Source organism: Somniosus microcephalus, chromosome 10 (genome assembly GCF_052327205.1).
Source record: "Somniosus microcephalus isolate GS21.2 chromosome 10, FLI_Smic_1.0, whole genome shotgun sequence".
Taxonomy (NCBI): Eukaryota; Metazoa; Chordata; class Chondrichthyes; order Squaliformes; family Somniosidae; genus Somniosus; species Somniosus microcephalus.
In genome coordinates this window covers 158,469,813-158,494,132 of record NC_140996.1, presented here as the reverse complement: position 1 = coordinate 158,494,132, position 24,320 = coordinate 158,469,813, and the positions used below count along the sequence as shown (strand labels likewise).

Below are 24,320 nucleotides of genomic sequence, written 5' to 3'. Positions count from 1 at the left end.
AATCCAGTGCATTATCTGGTCCCCCAAATGAACATTATTTCATGTCAATCATGATTTACACAGTCCTTGTTTTTTTCAGTATTTAATCACATAAAATAGCAACACGTTAGTAAACAAACCATATTTCACTTCAACAAAGAGATGAACCATTCATATGTGCAGTCATATTTACAAGTATAAAGTGTCATTGTGTTTTCAATGCAAAAGCAAACGAAAGGCATCCAGGCCCTTCATACCTTTCCAAACACAAAAATTTCATAGCATCCACTGAAGTGAAAATAAAGAAATATGTTTTAGTACTTTTATCATACAGTCTAGCTGCATCATAGCTTTCTAAATATCACATTATCATTAATTTTGTGGCATAAATGGCTGAAATATCAACAGTCTATTTGTTTAGAAAATGTTCATTTTTCACAAATCTGTTATTAATAGCTATGTGAATGTGGTTTGGTGTGATGTAGTGCTTTAGTGTTATACTGGTCCTCGTAACTTGTGGTTTGATCCATGCTAGTCACAGGGTATTATCAGTCACATGCGGCCAATCAGGTTGGCACCCAAAAAAAAACAAAGCCGATCTCATACCAGCTTGCTTATTATGGAAACTAGCCTCCCTCTGCCTAGTCAGAGTCTGACTCTGCTGCCAGCCTTTTCCCTGCCCTAACTTTACACCTAGTGTCTCTTACTGGCTGCTCATGGCCTGACTGCCACTCCATACCCAGATATGCCAGACACAACAATTTGACCTTCTTCTCAGCCCACGAGCAATGCCTTTTTAAAGTGAATTTTGTACTCATTATGCTCAGGGAAATCAAGTGGTGGGATCTGGAACAGTCTTTTTTTTCCATTTTTGCCAGTTGTCAGCATCAAAAACTCTCATCAGTTATACTAAATGCTAGATGTAGAATATGGCTCAAAACTGCTCAATCTACTCTTGCCCAACATTAGAAGGCATCTCATACTGCAAAAGTGTGGATTTGTAAGTTTCTCACATCAGCCATTCTTATGGTTCTCTGAATAACACTGCAAATCTGGGCCAAATTGTATTTAGTTCTGTGCCATGAACAGTAGTAATTCAGTTGAGATCTCAGACTCATCACCCCTTTTTGTGGGAAACTTATATGTAGACAAAAAGTATAATATAGAATAAATGTAACAAAGTATTCCAAACCACGTTTTAAGACAGATATGTCAGGATTATGTGACCAATAAAACATTTTATGAAAGAAGCATGATCTGAAAAATATTTCAAGGGCCACTAAAGCAGAATGGCTTACATTAGAAAACAAATATCCAAGCTGTGAGACATTTAAGAACACAAGTTAATTGTTTTACTTTAACCAAAGAGCTTTGCTCAATGTTACAAGCAATCCAGTTGAAGTGTTTTGTGTAGTTCAGTTGAATTATTTTGTGCAGTTCAATGACGATAAATTCTACATTTTTTTAAAAAACAGTGTTAACAGTTTGACGCTAAGCTTTAAAGCTGTTGTATCTTTTAGGGGCTTACTTAAACTATAATTCAAACGCAATGCTTCCTATCTGACATAACTCCAGCCCTGTGGAAACATTTATAAATCATGAAATTCATCACATCATGCCAGTTTCTAATGCATGGGAAATGGGGTACCCATTTTTAATGCACAGTAGATTTTAAAACAAGTCAATTTCCTGAATCTGAATAAAGAAAAATAAGGACTTGTAATAGGTTTGAGGAAACTAAATCAAATGTTAACAATTAGGGATACTTTAAGTTTCCACAATAAGTAGTTCACAAGGCAAATTGATATATTATTGAAAACGTTCACAGTTAATTCCTTTAGCAACACTACCTGTACATGTACCTTTTATTTCAAGTAAGCCTGAAATTAATGTGCATCTTAATCTAAATAGCATTTCAGTTTTGAAAATAAATTGCTGGCATTTTCAGGGCAGTATGAACAGGAGTTACTGAGCCAACATTCGGTTCAACAACATGAAGAGCTTAATCTCATGTGTTTCTAGCAGCTGCACTCAGGGTAGCTACGAGTTCAACCATTTATTGGCAGCATACTTAACAAGTAAAACAAAACAAGAGCACTTCTCTGGAATCCAGCAGCATCAAATTAAAAGGACCAGCCTGATTATAGTTTCTCAGTATACCGTGAAATGTACATTTCCTACTTGCCCTCTCAAAACAGATTCCTTAAATCAAATTCATTACTATAATTAAAATAACATAAAACCTACACTTTATACTGTCCTCCTCCTGGGGAAGAAACAAAATAGAGTTCTGTCAATATGTGTTTTTATCTTAAACAAACAGAGGTTGAAAAATCCTATTACATAGACTATTTAGCCAATTAGAGAAGTTAAATTTACAAATGCTATATTGTAACATTTAGTGTCACTTTACCTTAAAGAAAGAACCCCCTCTAAGTATTAGAGTTATAACACTAGCTATCTTACCAACCATAACTAATCACGTTACCACATTCAAAGCAGCATATCTGGTCACAACTTGTGTTTGCAGTAGCTGTTTTTTTAGGTTACGAAACTTGCAGCAACCAAGAAGTACCTTATTGACTAAATCAAGGCAACATTTCAAACATGAAACCCTTCTACATTCTTTTTATACCACTCAAATTATTTCAATGTGATTCAAAATGACTTTCAATTTGACACTTTGGAAGCACTGTAATGTCACCATGGGCCTGAAACTAATGGAGCCAGATATCACAATATTTAGGATATAGATATACACAGTATCCCATCACTATGTCATGATGTTCTAGAAAAAGTCTACTGTATTTTTCTGTTCTACCTTAATTTTCTCCAGTTTTTATATGGCAACTGTATTGTATTTCTAAATACTGTACAATGATTTAAAATAGAAGACAGCTTCTCTGTCAAGTATGAATCCCAACTCTACTGAAAAAGTGCAATTTAGTACTGTGATGATATTTGCAGTATGAGGCACATACAAATAGATGGCTAGCAATAATTCATTGTAAGGCACCTAACAAATATATCCTTTGCCCAGGGTGAAATGTTTCAAATCAGTACCATTGATTAATAACCATATTAATTATTAAGCGTAGTTTAGTAAAAAAAGAAAATACTTTAGTTCACTTTATAAGCGTTACCACCACCATTAGGTTCATCTCAGAATTCCTGTAATCTTTCCTAATGGTTTTATCCAAAAATAGTCGACTTTGGTCTAATTTTCAATGCGCTTTTTGGATCTCTCTGGTCACCTGTTCCTCGAAGCGAGGGTGTAGTGTGAATAATCTGTGTTTTAAACCTTATTCTATTGAGTTTCATCTTGTTAGCCGAAGTTTTCCGGCTGACTGCTTTCGCAGGCGCGCCATCATAATAAGCCTCTTCTTCGGGAGCATTGTTCAGTTTGTGTGTCAGGTTGGCGGGAAGAACTTTCGATCGTCTCCAACGGCCACTTCCATTCTGTAATACGCTTTCAGAGTCAGAGTTTCTAGATGCACCAATAAGACTTCTCAATTCTTCAGAAATCTCTTGGCCTAGGTATTGCCACGCCTTTTTACCACTGTAGTCCCTAATATCTACATCAGCGTCATAGGCACCAGACAACAGTTTCACTACTTCCGTATGTCCATGCATGGCAGCCAAATGTAGAGGGGTGTAACCGCCACTAGATCGAATATTAATATTGATTGGAATGTCATGTTTTCCTGCATAATTCACAAGCATTGCCAATAATTCCGGTTTACCGTGTTTTGCTGCCCAATGAATGCATGTAAACCCTGTGACAAAATCTTTCCAAGTGATCAGACTGGGATCAGCTGCCAGCAATGCTTTGAGGCTATCCCACCTGCCTTCCGAAGCATGTATCATCCACTCATGTTCCAAGGGATCAAGTGCTACTGGCCCAGTATCTTCATCGTCCAGTTTTGAAGACGTCAAAGAGGAGGAGTCACTATCGTTTCTACTAGATCCCGAATCTCCTTGTTTAACATTTGGGAAGGCGACAACACTGCGTCTTAGCTGAGGTGAACTGCTAATCATTAGTTCTCTAAAGTTTTTCCTACTCGATCTGGGTGTACAGCTTTCACTGTTCGGACCCGATGCATCGGTTGTGTTCTCAACTGTGTTTCCATCATCACAAAGACTGCTTGACCGATTTGCCGCCAGGCTGCGCTGTAAACGCTTTCGGGAAGGTCTTCTGATATTAATATCGGGGCTGGTCCTGACTTGAGTGGGTGAAAAGTTGCATTGCAATGCAAACGACATTTTACTGTCATTCTTCGACCGTATATCGTATTCTGTGGAGCCCGCGTTTTCTAATTCCTTAGATTCTGGCGTCTGCTTTGCAGTGCTTTCAGACAAATTCCAGGTTACAGCACACTTTCTGTCATTGCCAGGATTTGAGATGTTCGGCAAATTCAAGGCGTCGTCAAGCAGATCTGCACCATCTTTAGCACTCTGAACACCCATATTGGAGTCTTGATTTGGCAAGGCTTCGCCCAAACCAGTAATTAATTGAAAGGATTCGGTCACCAATTTCATTGTTTGGTTATGCTCGATTTGGACTCGATTCCCCCTGTCTATGTTTATATTTGACACTGTTAGATTCTTACTTGATGAAGAATCATATTTTTTAAGAGAGTTAGTGCTGTTAGTAGGGGAGGGTCGCGCAATTCGCCCATCTTCTTGAACACTATGTTGGTCCACGGGTACAGTCTGATTACTTTCAGTGCATTCTTCAAGGCACGAGTTGTCCAAACACCCATTGTCAACAACTGGGGTTGAAAGTACCAATTTAGACGAATCTGTCAAAGCTCCTTCACCTGCGCTTTGTTTTCGCGATTCTGCATATGACCTGACACCGATTGCTCCACATTGCCTGTCACCATTTTCCACATCACCGCCATCATCATCTTTACTTCCAAGTCTCCCACCATCAGCAGACGCTTCTGACCAGTTAATTTTACCCCGGTACTTCTTCTTTAAACAAATGTACTTCACCCCGTCTTCTTGTACCACTAGCCCCACTTTGTTCACGAACTCTTTGAACAGTCCTCGAGCGTTTGCCCTCGTCTTGGGGTTGTTCAAAAAAATTGTAAAATGTTCCAGCAGCTCCGCGCTCTCCACTTTCCCTCCTTTCTCCGACACAAACTGCCACACGGCCTTGAAGCTAAATTCCGTTGCCATTACGATATTTTTTTTAGCAGCGTTTTTGCAACAGACGGGCTTGGCGGTGACGGCAACAACCTCTAAGATACATCATTGTACCCGCCTCTTTTTTTTTTCGCTCGCCTGCTCCAAGCGCAGTGTAGAGCCGCCGCTGTGTTACCTTGTACCAGCCTGTCAGAAACCATCCCCTCCCCCCTAGCAACCAGTCACTTCCGCTCCTCCGCTGGCTGCCTGCCAATCAAGGGCCGACCATCGCACGAGAGGGGACAGAAGCCGCAAAAAGTGCGACGACAAAACATTAGACAGGTGAACAATCGTTAGTGTATTGTTTCGTTTTTACTATCGATGATTACCTCGAGGGAGGTTGCTTGTAGTTTTGCGTCTTTGTTTTTTTAAATTCTAGTTTGCGCTGGTCTCTCTATTCTCCCCTTTCGGTGTTTGGTCGAGCCCTGTATTGTGCCTTGATTGCAGCTCGAGCGGAGCAATCCCGTTCCAATTCCAATCGTCACCCTCCTCGCTCCAGCTCCAAATCAGCAATGGCTTCGGCAGACATCGCCCGGCAAATGGTGAGCACTTTCTCGCCCACACTCCGGCTTTTTAGCCGTTTATTTCTAACAGGCTCAGCGAAACAATTTCGTTTTTACCAAGGTCACTCACTGACTTGGGAGTTGTCACTGGCCCCGGAGGGCAGTCAGATGGCAAATAATCTACGTGTTGGGTTGGGTTTGTAACTTTTTTTGTGTGATAATGATTTGATTGTTGTTTGTGGTGTGGCTACTACTGTAAAAGGGCCGAGCTGTGCAAGAGTTTGAGTGACCGGCGCCTCATCAGCGCGCATTCCACAGTCAAGGAGAGGAATTCGATCCAAGGGTGTAGCTCTGGAAGTTTTACCGACTCGTTCCAGTGAATCAAACTTTTTGAGGCTTTGAATTTGCACTCTTGCTCAGATTTCTTGTGCAATTTTAGATGCGATTTCCTCCCATGCGAGTACTGAAATGAAGTGTTTTGGGAAATAAATCGCCCATTAACTAAGCAGTAGACAAGCTTCCTGATAAGTGACCGGAATGTTTCCGACAATTCCTGGTTGAGGCGGTGGTGATATTCCTGTGGAATGTGGCACGGGGGGAGGGGGTTGGGGTTCGTCTCCACTGCCCTAGTTGGATACTGTGGTAAGCCATTAGGGCTCCCAGCTCTTGATCGGTCTTTTAGCAAAATGTTTCAAGTTTACTTTCAGCATCTCCCTGTCCACTTTCTGAAACTAAACCCATCCTTTAAAGTAAAGCAACATTGCAGTTGTATTGTTTCAGTCAATGCGGTTTGTTTCACTACTTCAGTTGTCCACCGTGTCTATGTGTAGGCTATTTATCGGGGAGTTCAGTGCTGCTTGCATCCGCGAAGAAAAATCTTGCCCTAACCCACAATGGGGAGAGTTGCTCGTGTGCAGATTACTTTTAAACCTTTTGTCAGTGTATATTGTATTCACAAGATGATGCAGGCGAGGAAGACGTTTTTGTGATGCGCACAGTGCATATAGATTTCCAGGGAGGTTTTATATAAAATAGACTTATTTATGATGTCCTATTGACCAAATTGTTGTGGTTTGCTTTAGTTTGGCAATTGTTTAAAGTACTAAAGTAATTACTGTGCTAGATTATAACATTAACAAATGTGGCTGTCCTGCTTAGTCAATTGGTCAAGCAGTGAGTAGCTGAGTCAGACAGGTCTTTGATTTAATCCTCGTTTTGTACTGAATTGGCTCAGCTTGGACAGTGGCAGCAGTGTTACAATTAGGAAAAATGGTCCAAGGCTCCGATTCTGTTTGCAGTCATGGTCCTTGTTGGAATTGCATTTATGTGAACATAGTGAGGGGAGGATCGGGTTCTGCTTTGATGTTTTCCACACACAATTAAATTAGCTGTAGAAACATAGAAGATAGGAGCAGCAGTAGGCCGTTCGGCCCCTCGAGCCTTTTCTGCCATTTAATGAGATCATAGCCGATCATCCAAATTCAGTACGCTGTCCCTGCTTTCTCCCCATATCCCTTGATCCATTTAGCCTTAGGAAATATATCTAACTCCTTCTTGAATATATTTAATGAATTGGCCTCAACTGCCTTCTGTGGTAGAGAATTCCACAGGTTCACCGCTCTCTGGGTGAAGAAATTCCTCCTCATCTCTGTCCTAAATGGCTTACTCTTTATCCTTAGACTGTGACCCCTGGTTCTGGACTCCCCTGCCATCGGGAACATCCTTCCTGCATCTAGTCTGTCTAGTCCTGTTAGAATTTTATAAGTTTCAAATGAGATCCCTTCTCATTCTTCCAAACTCTAGCGAATATAAGCCTAACTGACCCAATCTCTCCTCATACGTCATTCCTGCCATCCCAGGTATCCGTCTGGTGAATCTTCGCTGCACTCCCTCCATGGCAAGAACATCCTTCCTCAGATAAGGCGACCAAAACTGCACACAATACTCCAGATGTGGTCTCACCAAGGCCCTGTACAACTGCAGCAAGACATCCTTACTCATGTACTCGAATCCTCTCACCTATGAAGGCCAACATACCATTTGCCTTCTTAACCGACTGATGCACCTGCATGCTTACCTTCAGCGACTGGTGTACAAGGACATCCAGGTCTCGTTGCACTTCCCCTTTTCCCAATCTATTGCCGTTTAGATAATAATCTGTCTTCCTGTTTTTGCCACCAAAGTGGATAACCTCGCATTTATCCACATTATACTGCATCTGCCCAAGCACCCAACCTGTCCAAATCATACTGGAGTTTCTCTGCATCCTCCTCACAGCACACACGGCCACCCAGCTTTGTGTCGTCTGCAAACTTGGAGGTAGTACATCTAGTTCCCTCGTCTAGATCATTAATATACATTGTGACTAACTGGGGTCCTAGCACCGATTCCCTGCGGTGCCCCATTAGTCACTGCCTGCCACTCAGAAAAAGACCTGTTTATTCCAACTCTTTGCTTCCTGTCTGCCAACCAGTTCTTTATCCAAGTCAGAACCTTGCCCCCAATCCCATGTGCTTTAACTTTACACGCTAATCTCTTATGCGGGACCTTATCGAAAGCCGTCTGAAAGTCCAAATACACCACATCCACTGGTTCTCCCTTATCTATTCTACCAGTTATATCCACAAAAAATTCCAGTAGATTAGTCAAGCACGATTTACCTTTTGTAAATCCACGTTGACTTTGTCCGATCCTGTCACTGTTTTCCAAGTGCTCTGCTATTACATCTTTTATAATGGACTCTAGCATTTTCCCCACTACCGATGTCAGGCTTACCGGTCTATAATTCCCCTTTTTCTCTCTACCACCTTTTTTGAACAGTGGGGTTACATTAGCTACCCTCCAATCCATGGGAACTGTTCCAGAATCTATAGAATTTTGGAAGATGACCAGCAATGCATCTACTATTTCTAGGACCACTTCCTTAAGTACCCTAGGATGTAGATTATCAGGCCCTGGAGATTTATCGGCCTTGAATCCCGACAATTTCCTTAACACCATTTCCCTACAAATACTGATTTCATTCAGCTCCTCCCTCTCATTAGACCCTATGTTCCCCGACATCTCTGGGAGGTTATTTGTGTCCTCCTTTGTGAAGACAGAACCAAAGTATGTATTTAATTGGTCTGCCATTTCTTTGTTCCCCATTATAAATTAATTAACAGGGGGAAAATAGAATACAAGAGTAAGCTTGCAGGGAACATAAAAACTGACTGTAAAAGCTTCTATAGATATGTGAAGAGAAAAAGATCGGTGATGTCAAGCGTAGGTCCCTTGCAGTCAGAATCAGGGGAATTTATAATGGGGAACAAAGAAATGGCAGACTAATTAACTACATACTTTGTGTCCGCCTTTGTGAAGACAGAACCAAATAACCTTCCAGAGATGTCGTGGAACATAGGGTCTAATGAGAGGGAGGAATTGAATGAAATCGGTTTTTGTAGGGAAATGGTGTTAGGGAAATTGATGGCATTGAAGGCCGATAAATCCCATGGGCCTGATAATCTACATCCTAGGGTACTTAAGGAATTGGCCCTAGAAATAGTAGATGCATTGCTGGTCATCTTCCAAAATTCTAGAGACTCTGGAATAGTTCCCATGGATTGGAGGGTAGCTAATGTAACCCCACTATTTAAAAAAGGTGGTAGAAAATGGGGAATTATAGACCGGTAAGCCTGACATCGGTAGTGGGGAAAATGCTAGAGTCCATTATAAAAGATGTAATAGCAGAACACTTAGAAAACAGTGACAGGATCGGACAAAGTCAACATGGATTTACGAAAGGTAAATCGTGCTTGACTAATCTACGAGAATTTTTTGAGGATGTAACTGGTAGAATAGATAAGGGAGCACCAGTGGATGTGGTGTATTTGGACTTTCAGAAGGCTTTCGATAAGGTCCCGCATAAGAGATTGGCGTGCAAAGTTAAAGCACATGGGATTGGGGGCAAGGTTCTGACTTGGATAGAGAACTGGCTGGCAGACAGGAAGCAAAGAGTTGGAATAAACGGTTCTTTTTCGGAGTGGCAGGCAGTGACTAGTGGGGTACCACAGGGATCGGTGCTAGGACCCCAGCTTTTCACAATATATATTAATGATCTAGACGAGGGAACTAGATGTAATATCTCCAAGTTTGCAGATGACACAAAGCTGGGTGGGCGTGTGTGCTGTGAGGATGATGCAGAGAAACTCCAGTAAGATTTGGACAGGTTGGGTGATTGGGCAGATGCATGGCAAATGCAGTATAATGTGGATAAATGCGAGGTTATCCACTTTGGTGGCGAAAACAAGACGGCAGATTATTATCTGATTGGCAGTAGAGAAGGGGAAGTGCAACGAGACCTGGGTGTCCTTGTGCACCAGTCGCTGAAGGTAAGCATGCAGGTGCAGCAGGTGGTTAAGAAGGCAAATGGTATGTTGGCCTTCATAGCGAGAGGATTCGAGTACAGGAGCAAGGATGTCTTGCTACAGTTGTACAAGGCCTTGGTGAGACCACACCTTGAGTATTAAGTGCAGTTTTGGCCGCCTTATGTGAGGAAGGATGTTCTTGCCATGGAGGGAGTGCAGCGAAGATTCACCAGACTGATACCTAGGCTGGCAGGAATGACATATAAGGAGAGATTGGTTCGATTGGGCTTATACTCGCTGGAGTTTAGAAGAATGAGGGGATCTCATTGAAACTTAACATTCTGACAGGACTAGATGCAGGAAGGATGTTCCTGATGGCGGGGGAGTCCAGAACCAGGGACCACAGTCTAAAGATAAGGGGTAGGCAATTTAGGACAGAGATGAGGAGGAATTTCTTCACCCAGAGAGTGGTGAACCTGTGGAATTCTCTGCCACAGAAGGCAGTTGAGGCCAATTCATTAAATATATTCAAGAAGGAGTTGGATATATTTCTTAAGGCTAAAGGGATCAAGGGATATGGGGAGAAGGCAGCGACAGGTTACTGCGTTGGGATGATCAGCCATGATCTCATTGAATGGCGGAGCAGGCTCGAGGGGTTGAATGGCCTACTCCTGCTCCTATCTTCTATGTTTCTATGTCTCTAATTTCCCATTTAATGCCATCCCCAACCTCAGCATTACTGTTTGGGGGTCTGTATACAACTCCCACTAACGTTTCCTGCCCCTTGGTATTTCTCAGCTCTACCCATACAGATTCCACATCATTGGAGCTAATATCCTTCCTTACTATTGTGTTAATCTCCTCTTTAACCAGCAATGCTACCCCACCTTCTTTTTCTTTTTGCCTGTCCTTCTTAAATATTGAATACCCCTGGATGTTAAATTCCCAGCCTTGGTCACCCTGAAGCCATGTCTCTCTAATTCCAATTATATCATATCCATTTACATCTATTTGCGCAGCTAATTCATCCACCTTATTACGAATGCTCCTCGCATTAAGACACAAAGCCTTCAGGCTTGTTTTTTTTAACACTCTTTGTCCTTTTTAGAATTATTATTTACTGTAGCCCTGTTTGATTTACACCCTTCATTTCTCTGCCTTCCACGTTTGCTTTTCTCCTTCCTGTCTTTTGTTTCTATCCTTGTTTCCCTTTCCTCTGTTTCCCTGCACAGGTTCCCAACCCCCTGCCATTTTAGTTTAAACCCTCCCCAACAGCACTAGCCAACACTCCTGCCAAGACATCGGTCCCAGTCCTGCCCAGGTGCAAACCGTCCAGTTTGTACTGGTCCCACCTCCCCCAGAACCGGTTCCAATTTCCCAGGAATTTGAATCCGTCCCCTCGCACCATTCCTCCAGCCACATATTCATCTGAAATATCCTTCTAGTTCTACTCTGACTAGCACGTGGCACTGGTAGCAATCCTAAGATCACGACCTTTTTGAGGTCCTATTTTTTAATTTACCTTTTAACTCCCTATATTCAGTTTTTAGGACCTCATCCCGTTTTTTACCTATATCGTTGGTACTTATATGCACCACGACAACTGGTTGTTAACCCTCCCCCTCCAGAATGCCCTGCAGCTGCCCCGAGATATCCTTGACCCTTGCACCGGGGAGACAACATACCATCCTGGAGTCTCGTTTGCAGCTGCAGAAACGCCTATCTATTCCCCTTATGCTAGAATCCCCTATCACTATAGCTCTCCCACTCTTTTTCCTCCGGTCCTGTGCAGCAGAACCACCCATGGTACCAGGAAGTTGGCTGCTGCTGCCTTCCCCCGATAAGCCATCTCCCTCCACAATATCCAAAGCGGTATATCTGTTTTGAGGGGGATGGCCGCAGTGGACCCCTGCACTACCTGCCTGCGCCTACTACTCTGCCTGGCGGTCACCCATTCCCTTTCTGCCTGTGCAGCCTTTACCTGCGGTGTGACCAACTCATTAAACGTGCGATCCACGATGTCCTCCGCATCGTGAATGCTCCAGTATGTACCCATTTGCAGCTCCAGCGCCGCATTGCGGCGCTGGTCAGTAGCTGCAGCTGGATACACTTCCCGCACACATGGTCGTCAGGGACACAGGAATTGTCCCTGATTTCCCACAGTGCAGGAGGAGCATGCCATGGGGCCGAGCTTTGCTGCCATGACTTACCCTTTAATTAATTTAAATTAAATCAAATCAATACCACTAATTACACTACAATTAAATGATGTACTCAAGGGCCCTTGGTTACTAGCACTCTCCGAAACCCAACAGAGACCTTACAAACTATAACCACAAAAATTAAGACCGTCTAAATTTTATGAACTATTAATCTTAACTGTCAAACTATAGAGTAGCATAAATACTCACCTGGCGTACTCACCCAATCAGCTGCTTCCTCTTGTCCGCGTCACTTTTTGAATCGTGACGTGACTCCGGAACGCCGCCGCTGGTCTGAGATTGATAAGCCAATGAGGAAAAAAGCCCGCGAAAGTGAGTTTAAGTACTCACTGTACCGCCGCTCTCTGCTCCTCATCAAGCTTGCATGAAAAAGGCTGCCAGCAGAACCTCATCTCAGCCAGGGGTGAGGGGATAATTTGGTGAAAAAGGAAAAAAAACTTACGAATTGGTACATAATGGGTGTTGGGGAGTGACTGCTAGACCTGAGATAGTTCAGATGAAATGCAATTATGAGCGCAGCTTGCATGGTCTATAACTATTGTCCAATCCTGAAAATCACGTGCCTTTATTTAAAAAAAAAAGCTTTGTAGTAAAGGCAACCATATTCTGTTTTCTCTTGACAATGGCAGATGTCATGGACAGTACTCTATGTAGTGTAGCATATCGACATCCAGGCTGAAGTGACAGACTTGCGAAAACTACATCATGACCAAGTGATCTGTAGTTGATTTATTAAAGGGACTGTAATGTTTGGGTAGAGGATTTTTTTCTTTCCCACATTACTTAAGCTTTTTAAAATTATTATTTAAAGTGGCTTGACATATTTAACCATTGGCATATTGACCATCATCTTCGACCAAAATTATGATCTTAATTGCATCTGGTGGAGCTGCACCTTGATGCTCAAGGATTGTCACTGTCAGTTATGTTCCTGGAGCAACTTGGAGGTGAAGAAACTTGGTGAGATTATTATTAGTTTATGTACTAAACTTTAGGCTTTTTTTAAATGTCATGGTCGACATTTTCTTTTTAAAATATTTGATTGTAGTGCATTGGAGGATATGCGGTTGTATACCATGTAACATACAGTATGAGGGCCATTCATTTACATTAAGTTCAATTGTATTTTATATTACAGAATATATTGTAGGCTTGAATTCTGTGATTGTGTGCATGTTTGTACATTCTGCAGGAGCAGACACTAGTGCAGAATCTGTACTATTGTATATAGTTAAAATAGAATTTTATATTTGCCGGATTGCTGGGGCACATTGTTTATATTGGTGAATATTTGACGGTCATTATGCAGTAAGTACAAGCAGAGTTTAAATGAAATATTTTCAAAAAATCATGTTGGGAGTTTGTGAGTGAAGTTTAATCTGACAGGTGGAGGGGAAAGTTCAGATTGAGGGCTGTGAAGGTTTTAAAACATTAAGGGAGGAAGGAGCAGGGAAGAGTAGGTGTAGAAAAAATTGGTGGTGGTAAGTGGGAGTTTGGGTTCAATGATGAGGATGAATGAAAGTTGGGATTGCTGAGTTTTGTGGTGAGCATGAAGGAGATTGTGAGTGGGAAGTTGAGAGGATGAGGGCAGAGGAATGGAGGAAATGCATATGTGCACTGGTGAGAGACATCTCAACATTTTTGGGAGTATTGGCTGAATTTTAGGGTGCGAATTTGGGTGGGGTTGATGGGTGTAGGAGAAGTGAAGAAGTGTTTCTGGGTGTGGGGGTGATTGAGCTAGTTGTCGCAAGATCTGCAAGTACTGAGTGTGATGGTCTGTGACTAATGGAAATAGTGTGGGAATGTGGGAGGGCACATTACAGGGTGTGGGAGAGTGGTCACAAGATGCAGTAGAAGTGCCAGTGAGTTTATGGGATTTAGGATTGCTGAGGTTTCATGATGTGGGAGTACTGAGGAGGAGGTTATTGAATATGGTAGCATTGATGTGAAAGTATTGAGGATGGTGGGGGAGGTGTGTTGCAAATGTAACCCCACTATTTTAAGAAAGGCGGGAGAGAAAACTGGGAACTACAGACCAGTTAGCCTGACATCAGTAGTAGGGAAAATGCTAGGATCTATTATTAAGGACGCGGTAACGGCATTTAAAAAAATAAAAATAAATAGGATTATGCATAGTCAACATGGATTTATGAAAGGGAAATCATGTTTGACTAATCTGTTAGAATTTTTTGAGGTTGTGACTAGCAGAATAGATAAGGGGGAACCAGTGGATGTGGTGTATTTGGATTTTCAGAAGGCATTCAATAAGGTGCCACACAAGAGGTTATTAAACAAAATTAGGGCTCATGGGATTGGGGGTAATATGCTAGCATGGATTGAGGATTGGTTAACGGACAGAAAACAGAGTAGGAATAAACAGGTCATTTTCAGGTTGGCGGGCTGTAACTAGTGAGGTACCGTAAGGATCAGTGCTTGGGTCTCGGCTATTCACAATCTACATCAATGATTTGGATGAGGGGACCAAATGTAATATATCCAAGCTTGCTGCTGATACAAAGCTGGGTGGGAATGTAAGTTGAGGAGGGTGCAAGGAGGCTTCAAAGGGATATAGACAGGCTAAGTGAGTGGGCAAGAACATGGCAAATGGAATATAATGTGGAGAAATGTGAAGTTATCCACTTTAGTAGGAAAAATAGAAAAGCAGAGTAATTTTTAAATGGTGAGAGATTGGGAAATGTTGGTGTTCAGAGGGACCTGGGTGTTCTTGTACACGAATCACTGAAAGTTAACATGCAGGTACAGCAAGCAATTAGGAAAGCAAATGGTATGTTGGCCTTTATTACAATAGGATTTGAGTATAAGAGTAAAGATGTCTTGCTGCAATTATATAGGGCCCTGGTGAGATCGCACCTGGAGTATTGTGTACAGTTTTGGTCTCCTTACCTAAGGAAGGATATACTTGCCGTAGAAGGAGTGCAACGAAGGTTCACCAGACTGGTTCCTGGGATGGGGGGGGGGGGATTGTCCTATGAGGACAGATTGAGTACACTAGGCCTATATTCTCTAGAGTTTAGAAGAATGAGAGGTGATCTCATTGGAAAAATACAAAATTCTTACAGGGCTTGACAGGGTAGATGCTGGGAGGATGTTCCCCTGGCTAGGAAGTCTAGAACCAGGGGTCACAGTCTCAGAATAAGGGGTCAGCCATTTAGGACTGAGATGAGGAGAAATTTCTTCACTCGGGAGGGTGGTGAATCTTTGGAATTCTCTACCCCAGAGGGCTGTGGAGGCTCAGTCATTGAGGATATTCAAGACAGTGATCGGTAGATTTTTGGATATTTGGGGATAGTGCAGGAAAGTGGAGTTGAGGTAGAAGATCAGCCAGAAGATCTGTTTTTTTGTTTTTCATACAGACCCCAGCATCTGCAACATTTGTCCCCTTGTGACCCCACCTCATTGCTCTTTGATGTAATGTTTTCCTGACTGACCTGTTTGGACACCATTTACACCTTTGATTGCTGTGATTATCTCTCTGCCGAGGTGTGATAAATGGCAGTTAGAAAGATTACCTGTAAACATCTGACATTATTCTGACTATATAAGTTGTGTTTTTATGCATCTCTCCACTTCACCTGACGAAGGAGCAGCGCTCCGAAAGCTTGTGATTTCAAATAAAGCTGTTGGCCTATAACCTGGTGTTGTGTGATTTCTTACATTTGTCCACCCCAGTCCAACACCGGCATCTCCACACCATGATCTTATTGAATGGCGGAGCAGGCTTGATGGGCCGAATGGCCTACTCCTGCTCCTATTTCTTATGTTCTTATGAGTATGAGTAGGGGTGTCCCAGGGTATAGAAGTGGGATGGCCGACTTGAGATATTGGAGTATTAGGAGGGAGGCTCTGGTGCCTGGGAGCTGTGGGAAGCGGCTGTGATGTTGCATGACATTTCCTCGTAATTTGCATCACTCATCTAATGTGGTAGCATGCTCGCAGCAACATGCTGCCTGAGGCTGACCAATTAGAGCTCTTCATCTTGGTGCTTGCACTGGGTCCTGCTCTGAGTGGGGACAGGCTTTAAATTTAAGCATTTTAAAAAACATTCACGTTTATTTTTAAAGCCTCATCACATCCTCGGGACGTTCCAAAGTGTGTTGCAAACAAACGATTAATTCTGTAGTGCGCTCACTTGGATGCATAGACAAATGTGACAGCAAATTTGTACACAGCAAGTCCCACAAACAGCAAATGAATGAATGACCAAATAATCTGTTGTTGATTTTGAGGGAGGAATGTTGGCCAGAACACTGGTAATGCCATGTTCTTTGAATAGTTCCTTGAGATCTTTTAAACTTAAAGCCCATTCCTGCTCACAACAGGAACCAGCTTTTCTCACTGGAGACTGATTCCCTATAGGGGCTTACCAGCCACTTCCAGCTATCCCAATATCCTAGCGCGCACCCCTGAGCGCTGTAAAAGCCAGGTTCCAGCTCATAGGGCTACTGGCTTTGATAGTAAGGGATGGATACAGGATTCCCTATAAGGCTTTCCCACCTTGGAAAGCCCTATTTTATTTAAACACTGCTGTTTAAATGAGACATCGTTTTCCATATTTTGAAATTCTTAGATTTTTAATTCTGGGGACAGAAGGAAAGGAAAATCCTCGCATCCAGCTGCCATACACTGTGATTCCAGAACCTGATCTCCCCAGCATTACCACACTCCAGGGCCCCCTCAGTGATCTTCACAGATCTGAAATTGATATCCCAGCGCCACCAGCATTGTCGCAACCCAGAATCGCCTACACACCACTGACGCCCAGCATACCAATTCGAGCTTGGAATTCTATGCCACAACTTCCGAAGTCCAGAACACCTCACCAGCATTCTGATATTGTTCTCGTTTCTCCCAAACCCCAAGGACAAGTAAAGGAAATGAATATCTAAGTCCAAGACTGATTTAAAAGGTGTGACTGTTACAAAAAATGCACACACAAATTACAGTACTTCTTTCCTCCCTGGGATATGGAAAAGAGTGATCATTATACAATTTTTTTAAATAGTGATTGCTGTGTTTCACGTTGTAATTCTCCCTTCTGTTTGCAAAGAGCCTTAATGGAGTTACGTTCATTGGTCATGTAACCATGAGAATACAATTGGTCTTGTCCATTGATTATGCCAACATCTTATGTACTTGGAGGACATTGGGAAAAAGATCCTTTGTTGCAATGAGATTCTAATGTGCAAGGTTTTCCTTCAAATAGACAAATTCAATATAATGAAATGAATATCGAGCTAGATTTGTATACTAGGAGAGTCGGAAAGATGACAAGGTTTATGATTTTATACCGTTTTAATGAAGTAATCAGTCCTTGTGTGAACAGCTGTAATAATGAATAGAAATTAAAATTACATTGTCTACATCTATTGTCCAATTCTTTTAATTGAAACCTGCACTTTAAATTCATAATTTTGGCTGTGTTGCATATAGTATAATGATTTACAATCCATTCCATATAATGTGTTGAATAACCGATGATGCCATAAGATCCTTTATATCCAGGCAGGAGCTTTGGTTTAAAACTTCATCCGAAAGATGGCACTTCCAAAAATGCAAAATTCCCCCAAGTACTGCATTGTTGTGTCAAGCTAGATTATATACTCATGTTCAACTTTCAAACTCGAGCAAGAGTGCTACCAGTTGAGTTAAACTGGCATGTGCTCGATTATGGATTAGTTATGTGCTACTTACCAACTGAGCCATCAAGGGAACGCCACATTTTTCCTAATTGGCCAATCATTGTTTTAGTGCCCAGGAGTGTATCAATTAATATTTATTTCTTTGTAAGTGGTCTTAGAATCAGACTTACAGATGAAGATTTGCAGTTCCTCACATTTGCTTATAGATTAGTGTTTCCTGATTCTGCTCCTAATTGTACATTTCTGTGTGCTCCTGTTACTACATCACTGCTCTGTTTATATATGGCAATCAATGACTTCAGAAAGTTGAAAGTCATAAAAGCAGCATACTAGAAGATAGCAAATGTAGTTCTAATATGCAAAAAAAGTGTAAGTACAACTCTGATTACAGGCGGGTTAGCTCAACATGTTGGCGTGGGGATGCATGTGCCATTGCACAAGATGCTGTAAAGGCCCTTAATTGCAGATTGGGCAGGTGTGATGGACTGATTAGCTTCCTTCTGTTTTGTTGACTTTTATAATGAATATTGTTTAACTTGGACAATGACTGTAAGACTAGAGGACACAAGTACAACATTCAGAAGTCTTGAGCAAAGTTAGACATTGGAAAGATTCCCCCTGGCTCCTCACCATAGGATAGTGGATATGTGGAACAGATTCCCAAAGAACATGTCTGATTTGGGATTAATTGACCCTTTTTAAATGAGGCTGTTGATCCTTGTGGAGAAGAGGGATTGAGGATTATTATAGATCTATTGCAACACTGCTTGAGTTTGTCAGGGCAGGCAAGTGAAGAAACTTGGCGTTCTTTGAAGTAAGGATGCCAGTAATGGGCTGGGGGAAAGTCTGACAAAATCATACACGGGCAGGCTTCATGGGATTGAATAACCTTTTCTTGCTTTGTATCTAATTGTATGTATTTTTTGTAATATTACAGGCAATATTCAGGGAAGTTTAATCTGTGATTGAATTACTTGATAAATACTTGTACACTTCCATTACTGTGCATGCTAGTAAAACAGTTGGAAGCTATGCGAATGCTTTAATTGTTGACTAGCTATTGGATGTACTGTACTATTTTTCTCTCTTGCAGAATGAAAGTGTTCGTCCACTTTCCTTGTCAGGCCATGTTGGATTTGACAGTTTACCAGATCAACTAGTCAACAAATCTACCTCCCAGGGATTTTGCTTTAATATTCTTTGTGTTGGTAAGTACTTGATCATTTTGTATTCCAACACTAGTTGGTTGAAGGGTGACCAAATAAAGGTGTGTAAATTATAGACATTCGATTGGGTGGATACAGAGATACTATTTCCTGTGGTGGGGGAATCCAGGACAAGGAAGCATAATCTTATTAGAACAAGGCAATTTATCAGCAAAATTAAGGAGTACTTTTTCACGCAAGGGTAATGGAACTATGGAACTCTTTTGCCCAAAAGGCTGCGATTGCTGAGTCAATTAAATTTTCAAGACTGATTGATCGGTAAGGTTATCAAGGGATCTGAAGCAAATGAATGATGGAACAGGCTCAAAAAACTCTTTACTCTCTCTCGCCTCCCTCTTCTTGGCCCCCCCCCGCCTCCCTTTTCTTGGCCCCCCCCCGCGCCTCCCTCTTCTTGCCCCCCCCGCGCCTCCCTCTTCTTGCCCCCCCCCCCCCCGCCTCCCTCTTCTTGCCCCCCCCCCCCCTTTCCCCCCGCCGCCTCCATCACTTTGAGAGAATCTTTGACCCAAACAATAAATCTTGAATGGACTGTGTCAGAAGAGCCTGAGCTTTTCAACTAACATGTAACACATCTTGTTTTTGGGCAAAGCTGCTATTCATGTGAACAGCTGACTGATAGCCACCTGCACATTCTCCACCCAATATTACAGCTCACATCCAGGCCCTGGATCTTGGGATCGTTACAACTTTAAGGCCCTGTGTCAACAGCACCACACTCTGAAATGCAAAGGATAAAATTGCCCACCTAAGTTGGGTGTGAAATAGGCACCACATGGAATGAAGGAAAGGTGGTAACTGCTGGCTTTGCATTGGTATCCAAGTGCAGACAAAACAGCCAAGGTTTCATTTGCTGCTATGCTATTGCCAGGTCCATATGAGTGGATGATCTGACTGGATATTGTGCCTTAGCTCAAAGCCTATGCAAACATAGGCACAATTGACAATGATGAACACAGGAATGATGACACCAGTGAATCATCGGTTGTGTCTGTGGCTGATGCCAGAGACTTTTCTGATGTGGAACACTTTGCGGTGTGAAATTTGGAATCTGTTTAGATTGGAGACACAATAAAAGATTCCAAATGTCATATGCTGACTTGGGAGAGAGACAAAACAATCTCTAACTTCTTTGTGCAGCAGTTGTGTTTAAATGCATATATTTGGGTATGGTAACTTAGTAATTGATATAAAAACAGAAAATGCTGGACATACTCCAGGTCAGGCAGCATCTGTGGAGAGAGAAACAGAGTTAGCGTTTTGGATCAATGACCTTTCTCATCTGTGTAACGTGACCTTGAGGCTGGGGTGGTGGTACGAACACATTGTTGGCATAGTGAGGGAAACCTTTAGCTGCAATCCCTACAAGTGCACATATGAACACTGACGGACAGGATCAAGCTTGGGTTTGATGCCCCTTGGTGGAATATTCTGTTTATTCACAAGGCTCCAGTGAAGGAATGCCCACTTGGGTGAGGTACTTAAGGAATGCCAGTAGTTGTTAACTACATGCCTACAAGAATCCTACTGGACTCCATGGGCTTGACGCCAGTGCATTTTACTAAATATAGCAAGTTACTTTTCCTTTATATACTATCGAGCTTTTAAAAAAAAATACTAATTTTATTCTTCTACCCTGTTTGGTGCTGACCCCTCTTTTTCTCTCTTTTCCCCCTTCCTTGTCTACCATCCACCCACCCTACCTCCAATGTCTTGTTACTTCTGCAGTTTCTCCCAACTCTTCTACTTGCTTGCTGTCTCCAATCTTATCCAGTTCTTGAAGCTCATCTTTTCCATTAGACTCATCTGCCTTGAACCCCTACTCCTCAACAGATAGTTTCCAGTAACAGGAGACTATCTGTTTCTATCTGTCACATCCCGTCATCATTTTAAATACTTCTATCAAATCACCCTGTGATCTCCTCTATTCTAACAACTGCAATTTTTCAAGTTTTTCTTTGTATTTGTATTTCCTGCTAGTGAAACTGCTGTACCGTCTCTTGCCTCAACATCCTTCCTATAGTTTGGAGCCCAAAACCGTGCACACTACTCCAACTGTGATCTTACTAAGTGTTTATATAGATTGACCATTACATCTTGACTTTCATATTCTATACCTCTTGCCATAAAAGCCAGTATTGCATTAGATTTTTTTTAATGACCGTAACTACTTGAGGTTTCATAGAAGGATACAGCACAGAAGGAAGCCATTCGGCCCATTGTGTTTGTGCCGGCTCTTTGGTAGACCTATCTAAATGGCCCCTGTGGATTGGAAGGTAGCAAATGTAACCCTGCTATTCAAGAAAGGAGGGAGAGAGAAAATGGAACAATAGACCAGTTAGCCTGACATCAGTAGTAGGGAAAATGCTAGAATCTATTATTAGGGACGTGGTAATAGGGCATTTAGAAAATCATAATCTGATTGGGAAGGGTCAGTTTGGGAAAAGGGAAATTCTGTTTGACAAATGTTAGTTTTTTGAGGTTGTAACTAGTAGGGTAAATAAGGGATAACCAGCAGATGTAGTGTATTTGGATTTTCAGAAAGCATTCGAGAAGGTGCCACAGAAGAGATTTTTTTTTACACAAAATTATGGCTCATGCGATTGGGGGTAATATATTAGCCTGGATTGGTTAATTGACAGAAAACAGAGTAAAACGGGTAATTTTCGGGTTGGCAAGCTAACTAGTGGGGTCCCGCAAGCATCAGCTATTTACAATCTATATCAATGACTTGGATGAAGGGAATGAGTGTAACGTATCTAAGTTTGCTGATGACACAAAGCTAGGTGGGAAAATAAGTTGTGAGGAGGACACAAAGGGCGACAGACAGGTTAAGTGAGTGGGCAAGAACATGGCAGATGGACTATAATGTGGAGAAATGTGAAGTTATCCACTTTGGTCGGAAAAATAGAAAAGCAGAATCTTTTTTAAAAGGTGAGAGATTGGGAAATGTTGGTATTCAGAGGGACCTGGGAGTCCTTGTAAACAAATCACTGAAAGTTAACGCGAATGGTATGTTGGCCTTTATCACAGAAGGATTAGAGTACAAGAGTAATGAAGTCTTACTGCAATTATATAGGGCCTTGGTGAGACCATACCTGGAGTACTGTGTACAGTCTTGGTCTCCTTACCTAAGGAAGGATACACTTGCCTTTAGAGGGAGTGCAACAAAGGTTCATCAGGCTGATTCCTGGGATGGGCTGATTGACCTGTGAGGAGAGATTGAGGAGACGAGGCCTATATTCCCTAGAATTTAGAAGAATGAGAGGTGATTTCATTGAAACCTATAAAATTCTTACAGGGCTTGACGGTAGATGCTGGGAGGATGTTTCTACTGGCTGGGGAGCCTAGAACTAGGGGGTCACGGTTTCCGAAGAAGGAGTCGGCCATTTAGGACTGAGATGAGGAGAAATTTCCTCACTCAATGGGTTGTGACTCTTTGAGCAGCTACAGCCCTCTGGAAGAGAATTCCAGTCGTTGAGTATATTCAAGACAGAGAGCAATAGACTTTTGGATATTAAGGGATTCAAGGGATATGGGGATGGTGTGGGAAGGTTGAGTTGAGGTAGAAGATCAGCCATGATCTTATTGAATGGTGGAACAGGCTCGAGGGACCGAATGGCCTACTACTGCTCCTATTTCTTGTGTTCTTATGCTTCTTGTGTTCTCTTCCCTGTAGCCCTGTAATTTTTTTCCCTTCAAGTATTTATCCAATTCCTTTTTGAAAGTTACTATTGAATCTGCTTCCACCACCCTTTCAGGCAGTCCTTTCCAATTCACAACAACTCGTGTTTTTAAAAAGAATGTTGGCTCTGGTTCTTTTGCCAATCACCTTCAATCTGTCCCCTCTGGTTACCCACCCTCCTGCCACTGGAAACAGTTTCTCCTATTTACTCTATCAAAGAACACCTCTATCAAATCTCATCTTAACCTTCTCTGCCCTAAGGAGAACAACCCCAGCTTCTTCAGTCTCTCCATATAACTGAAGTCCCTCATCTCTGGTACAATTCTAATAAATCTCTTTTGCACCCTCCCCAAGGCCTTGACATCCTTCCTAAAGTGTGGTGCCTGGAATTGGACACAATACTCCAGCTGAGGCCTAACCAGCGCTTTATAAAGGTTTAGCATAGCTTCCTTGCTTTTGTACTATTCCTCTGTTAATAAAGCCAAGGATCCCATATGCTTTTTTTTAACAGCCTTCTCAACTTGTCCTGCCACCTTCAAAGATTTGTGTATGTACACCCCCAGGTCTCTCTGTTCCTGCACCTGCTTTAAAATTGTATAATTTAGGTTTATATTGCCTCTCCTCATTGTTCCTACCAAAATATATCACTTTTCTTTTCTCTGTTCTGTAATTTCAGGAGAAACTGGCATTGGAAAGTCCACCCTTATGGATACCTTGTTTAACACCAATTTTGAGAGTAGCCAATCAACACATTATGAAAACCGAGTAAAATTGAAGGCTCAGACATATGAACTGCAAGAGAGTACTGCCCGCTTAAAATTAACCATTGTAAATTCAGTGGGCTTTGGCGACCAGATAAATAAAGAAGACAGGTAAGCGATTTGCATAAAAATTCCCCATGAAACTGTTGGGCGTTTATTTGTATTTGATTACAACTATCAACTGATTACAAGAGTTTTCCTAAGTTAGGATTTTGGATTTTTGAATATTGTACCACCAGAAATATGAAATATTGTAGAATCACATTGTGTCTTTGGTGTATGGTAGCTAAACCATCCCATCCTCATCCATCACCTGTCCTTCATTGTCCAGGTCCATTGGACAGCCCCCATGTGGTTCCACTCCTACCTGTCCAAAGGTACCCAGTACTTCCCCCAGCAATGGCTTTTCTTGCTCTCTCATCTTTGGAGAATCATAAGGATATATTCTTGGTTTCCTCCTTTTCCTCATTTACTATCTCTTGGTAATCGCATCTGAAGGCACAGGATCAACTTTCGTATGATGACACCCAGCCACTCCATTTCCTTCGACCCCCTATGTTGTTTGATTGCCTGTCCTACATTGTTGTGGACAAGTCAAAATTTCTTTCAGCTGCGCTACAGGAAGACCATACACCTCTTGAGGCAAGAAATTTCTTGGACAAATTAATTCAAACAATAAGCAACAACACTGATTTTAGGATCTTCATAGAACATCCTCCTCCTGGCCACGCACTCAGGCTGAACAAGAAAGCTT

The 24,320-nt window shown here is 42.1% G+C and overlaps 2 protein-coding genes across 4 annotated transcripts in view; one reads left to right on the top strand and one right to left on the bottom strand.

The window, feature by feature from the left end:
* Positions 1-66: 66 nt before the first annotated feature.
* On the bottom strand, positions 67-5,308 carry sowahca (sosondowah ankyrin repeat domain family Ca). Its single transcript, XM_085999029.1, has one exon. It carries the CDS (start codon positions 5,161-5,163, stop codon positions 3,172-3,174), a length of 1,992 nt encoding a protein of 663 aa, XP_085855155.1. The 5' UTR covers positions 5,164-5,308; the 3' UTR covers positions 67-3,171.
* Positions 5,309-5,344: 36 nt separating this feature from the next.
* septin10 (septin 10) overlaps positions 5,345-24,320 on the top strand; it is an 82,356-nt gene continuing 63,380 nt past the window's right edge. For 2 of the 3 annotated variants that reach the window (XM_085999030.1, XM_085999031.1), the window contains exons 1-3: positions 5,595-5,711; positions 18,994-19,108; positions 23,482-23,677. In XM_085999030.1, the coding sequence (XP_085855156.1) occupies positions 5,682-5,711; positions 18,994-19,108; positions 23,482-23,677 (341 nt within the window). In that variant the 5' untranslated portion in view covers positions 5,595-5,681. Of the gene's footprint in view, positions 5,452-5,594; positions 5,712-18,993; positions 19,109-23,481; positions 23,678-24,320 lie in introns of those variants that run through there. The other variant, XM_085999032.1, reaches the window with a different exon arrangement.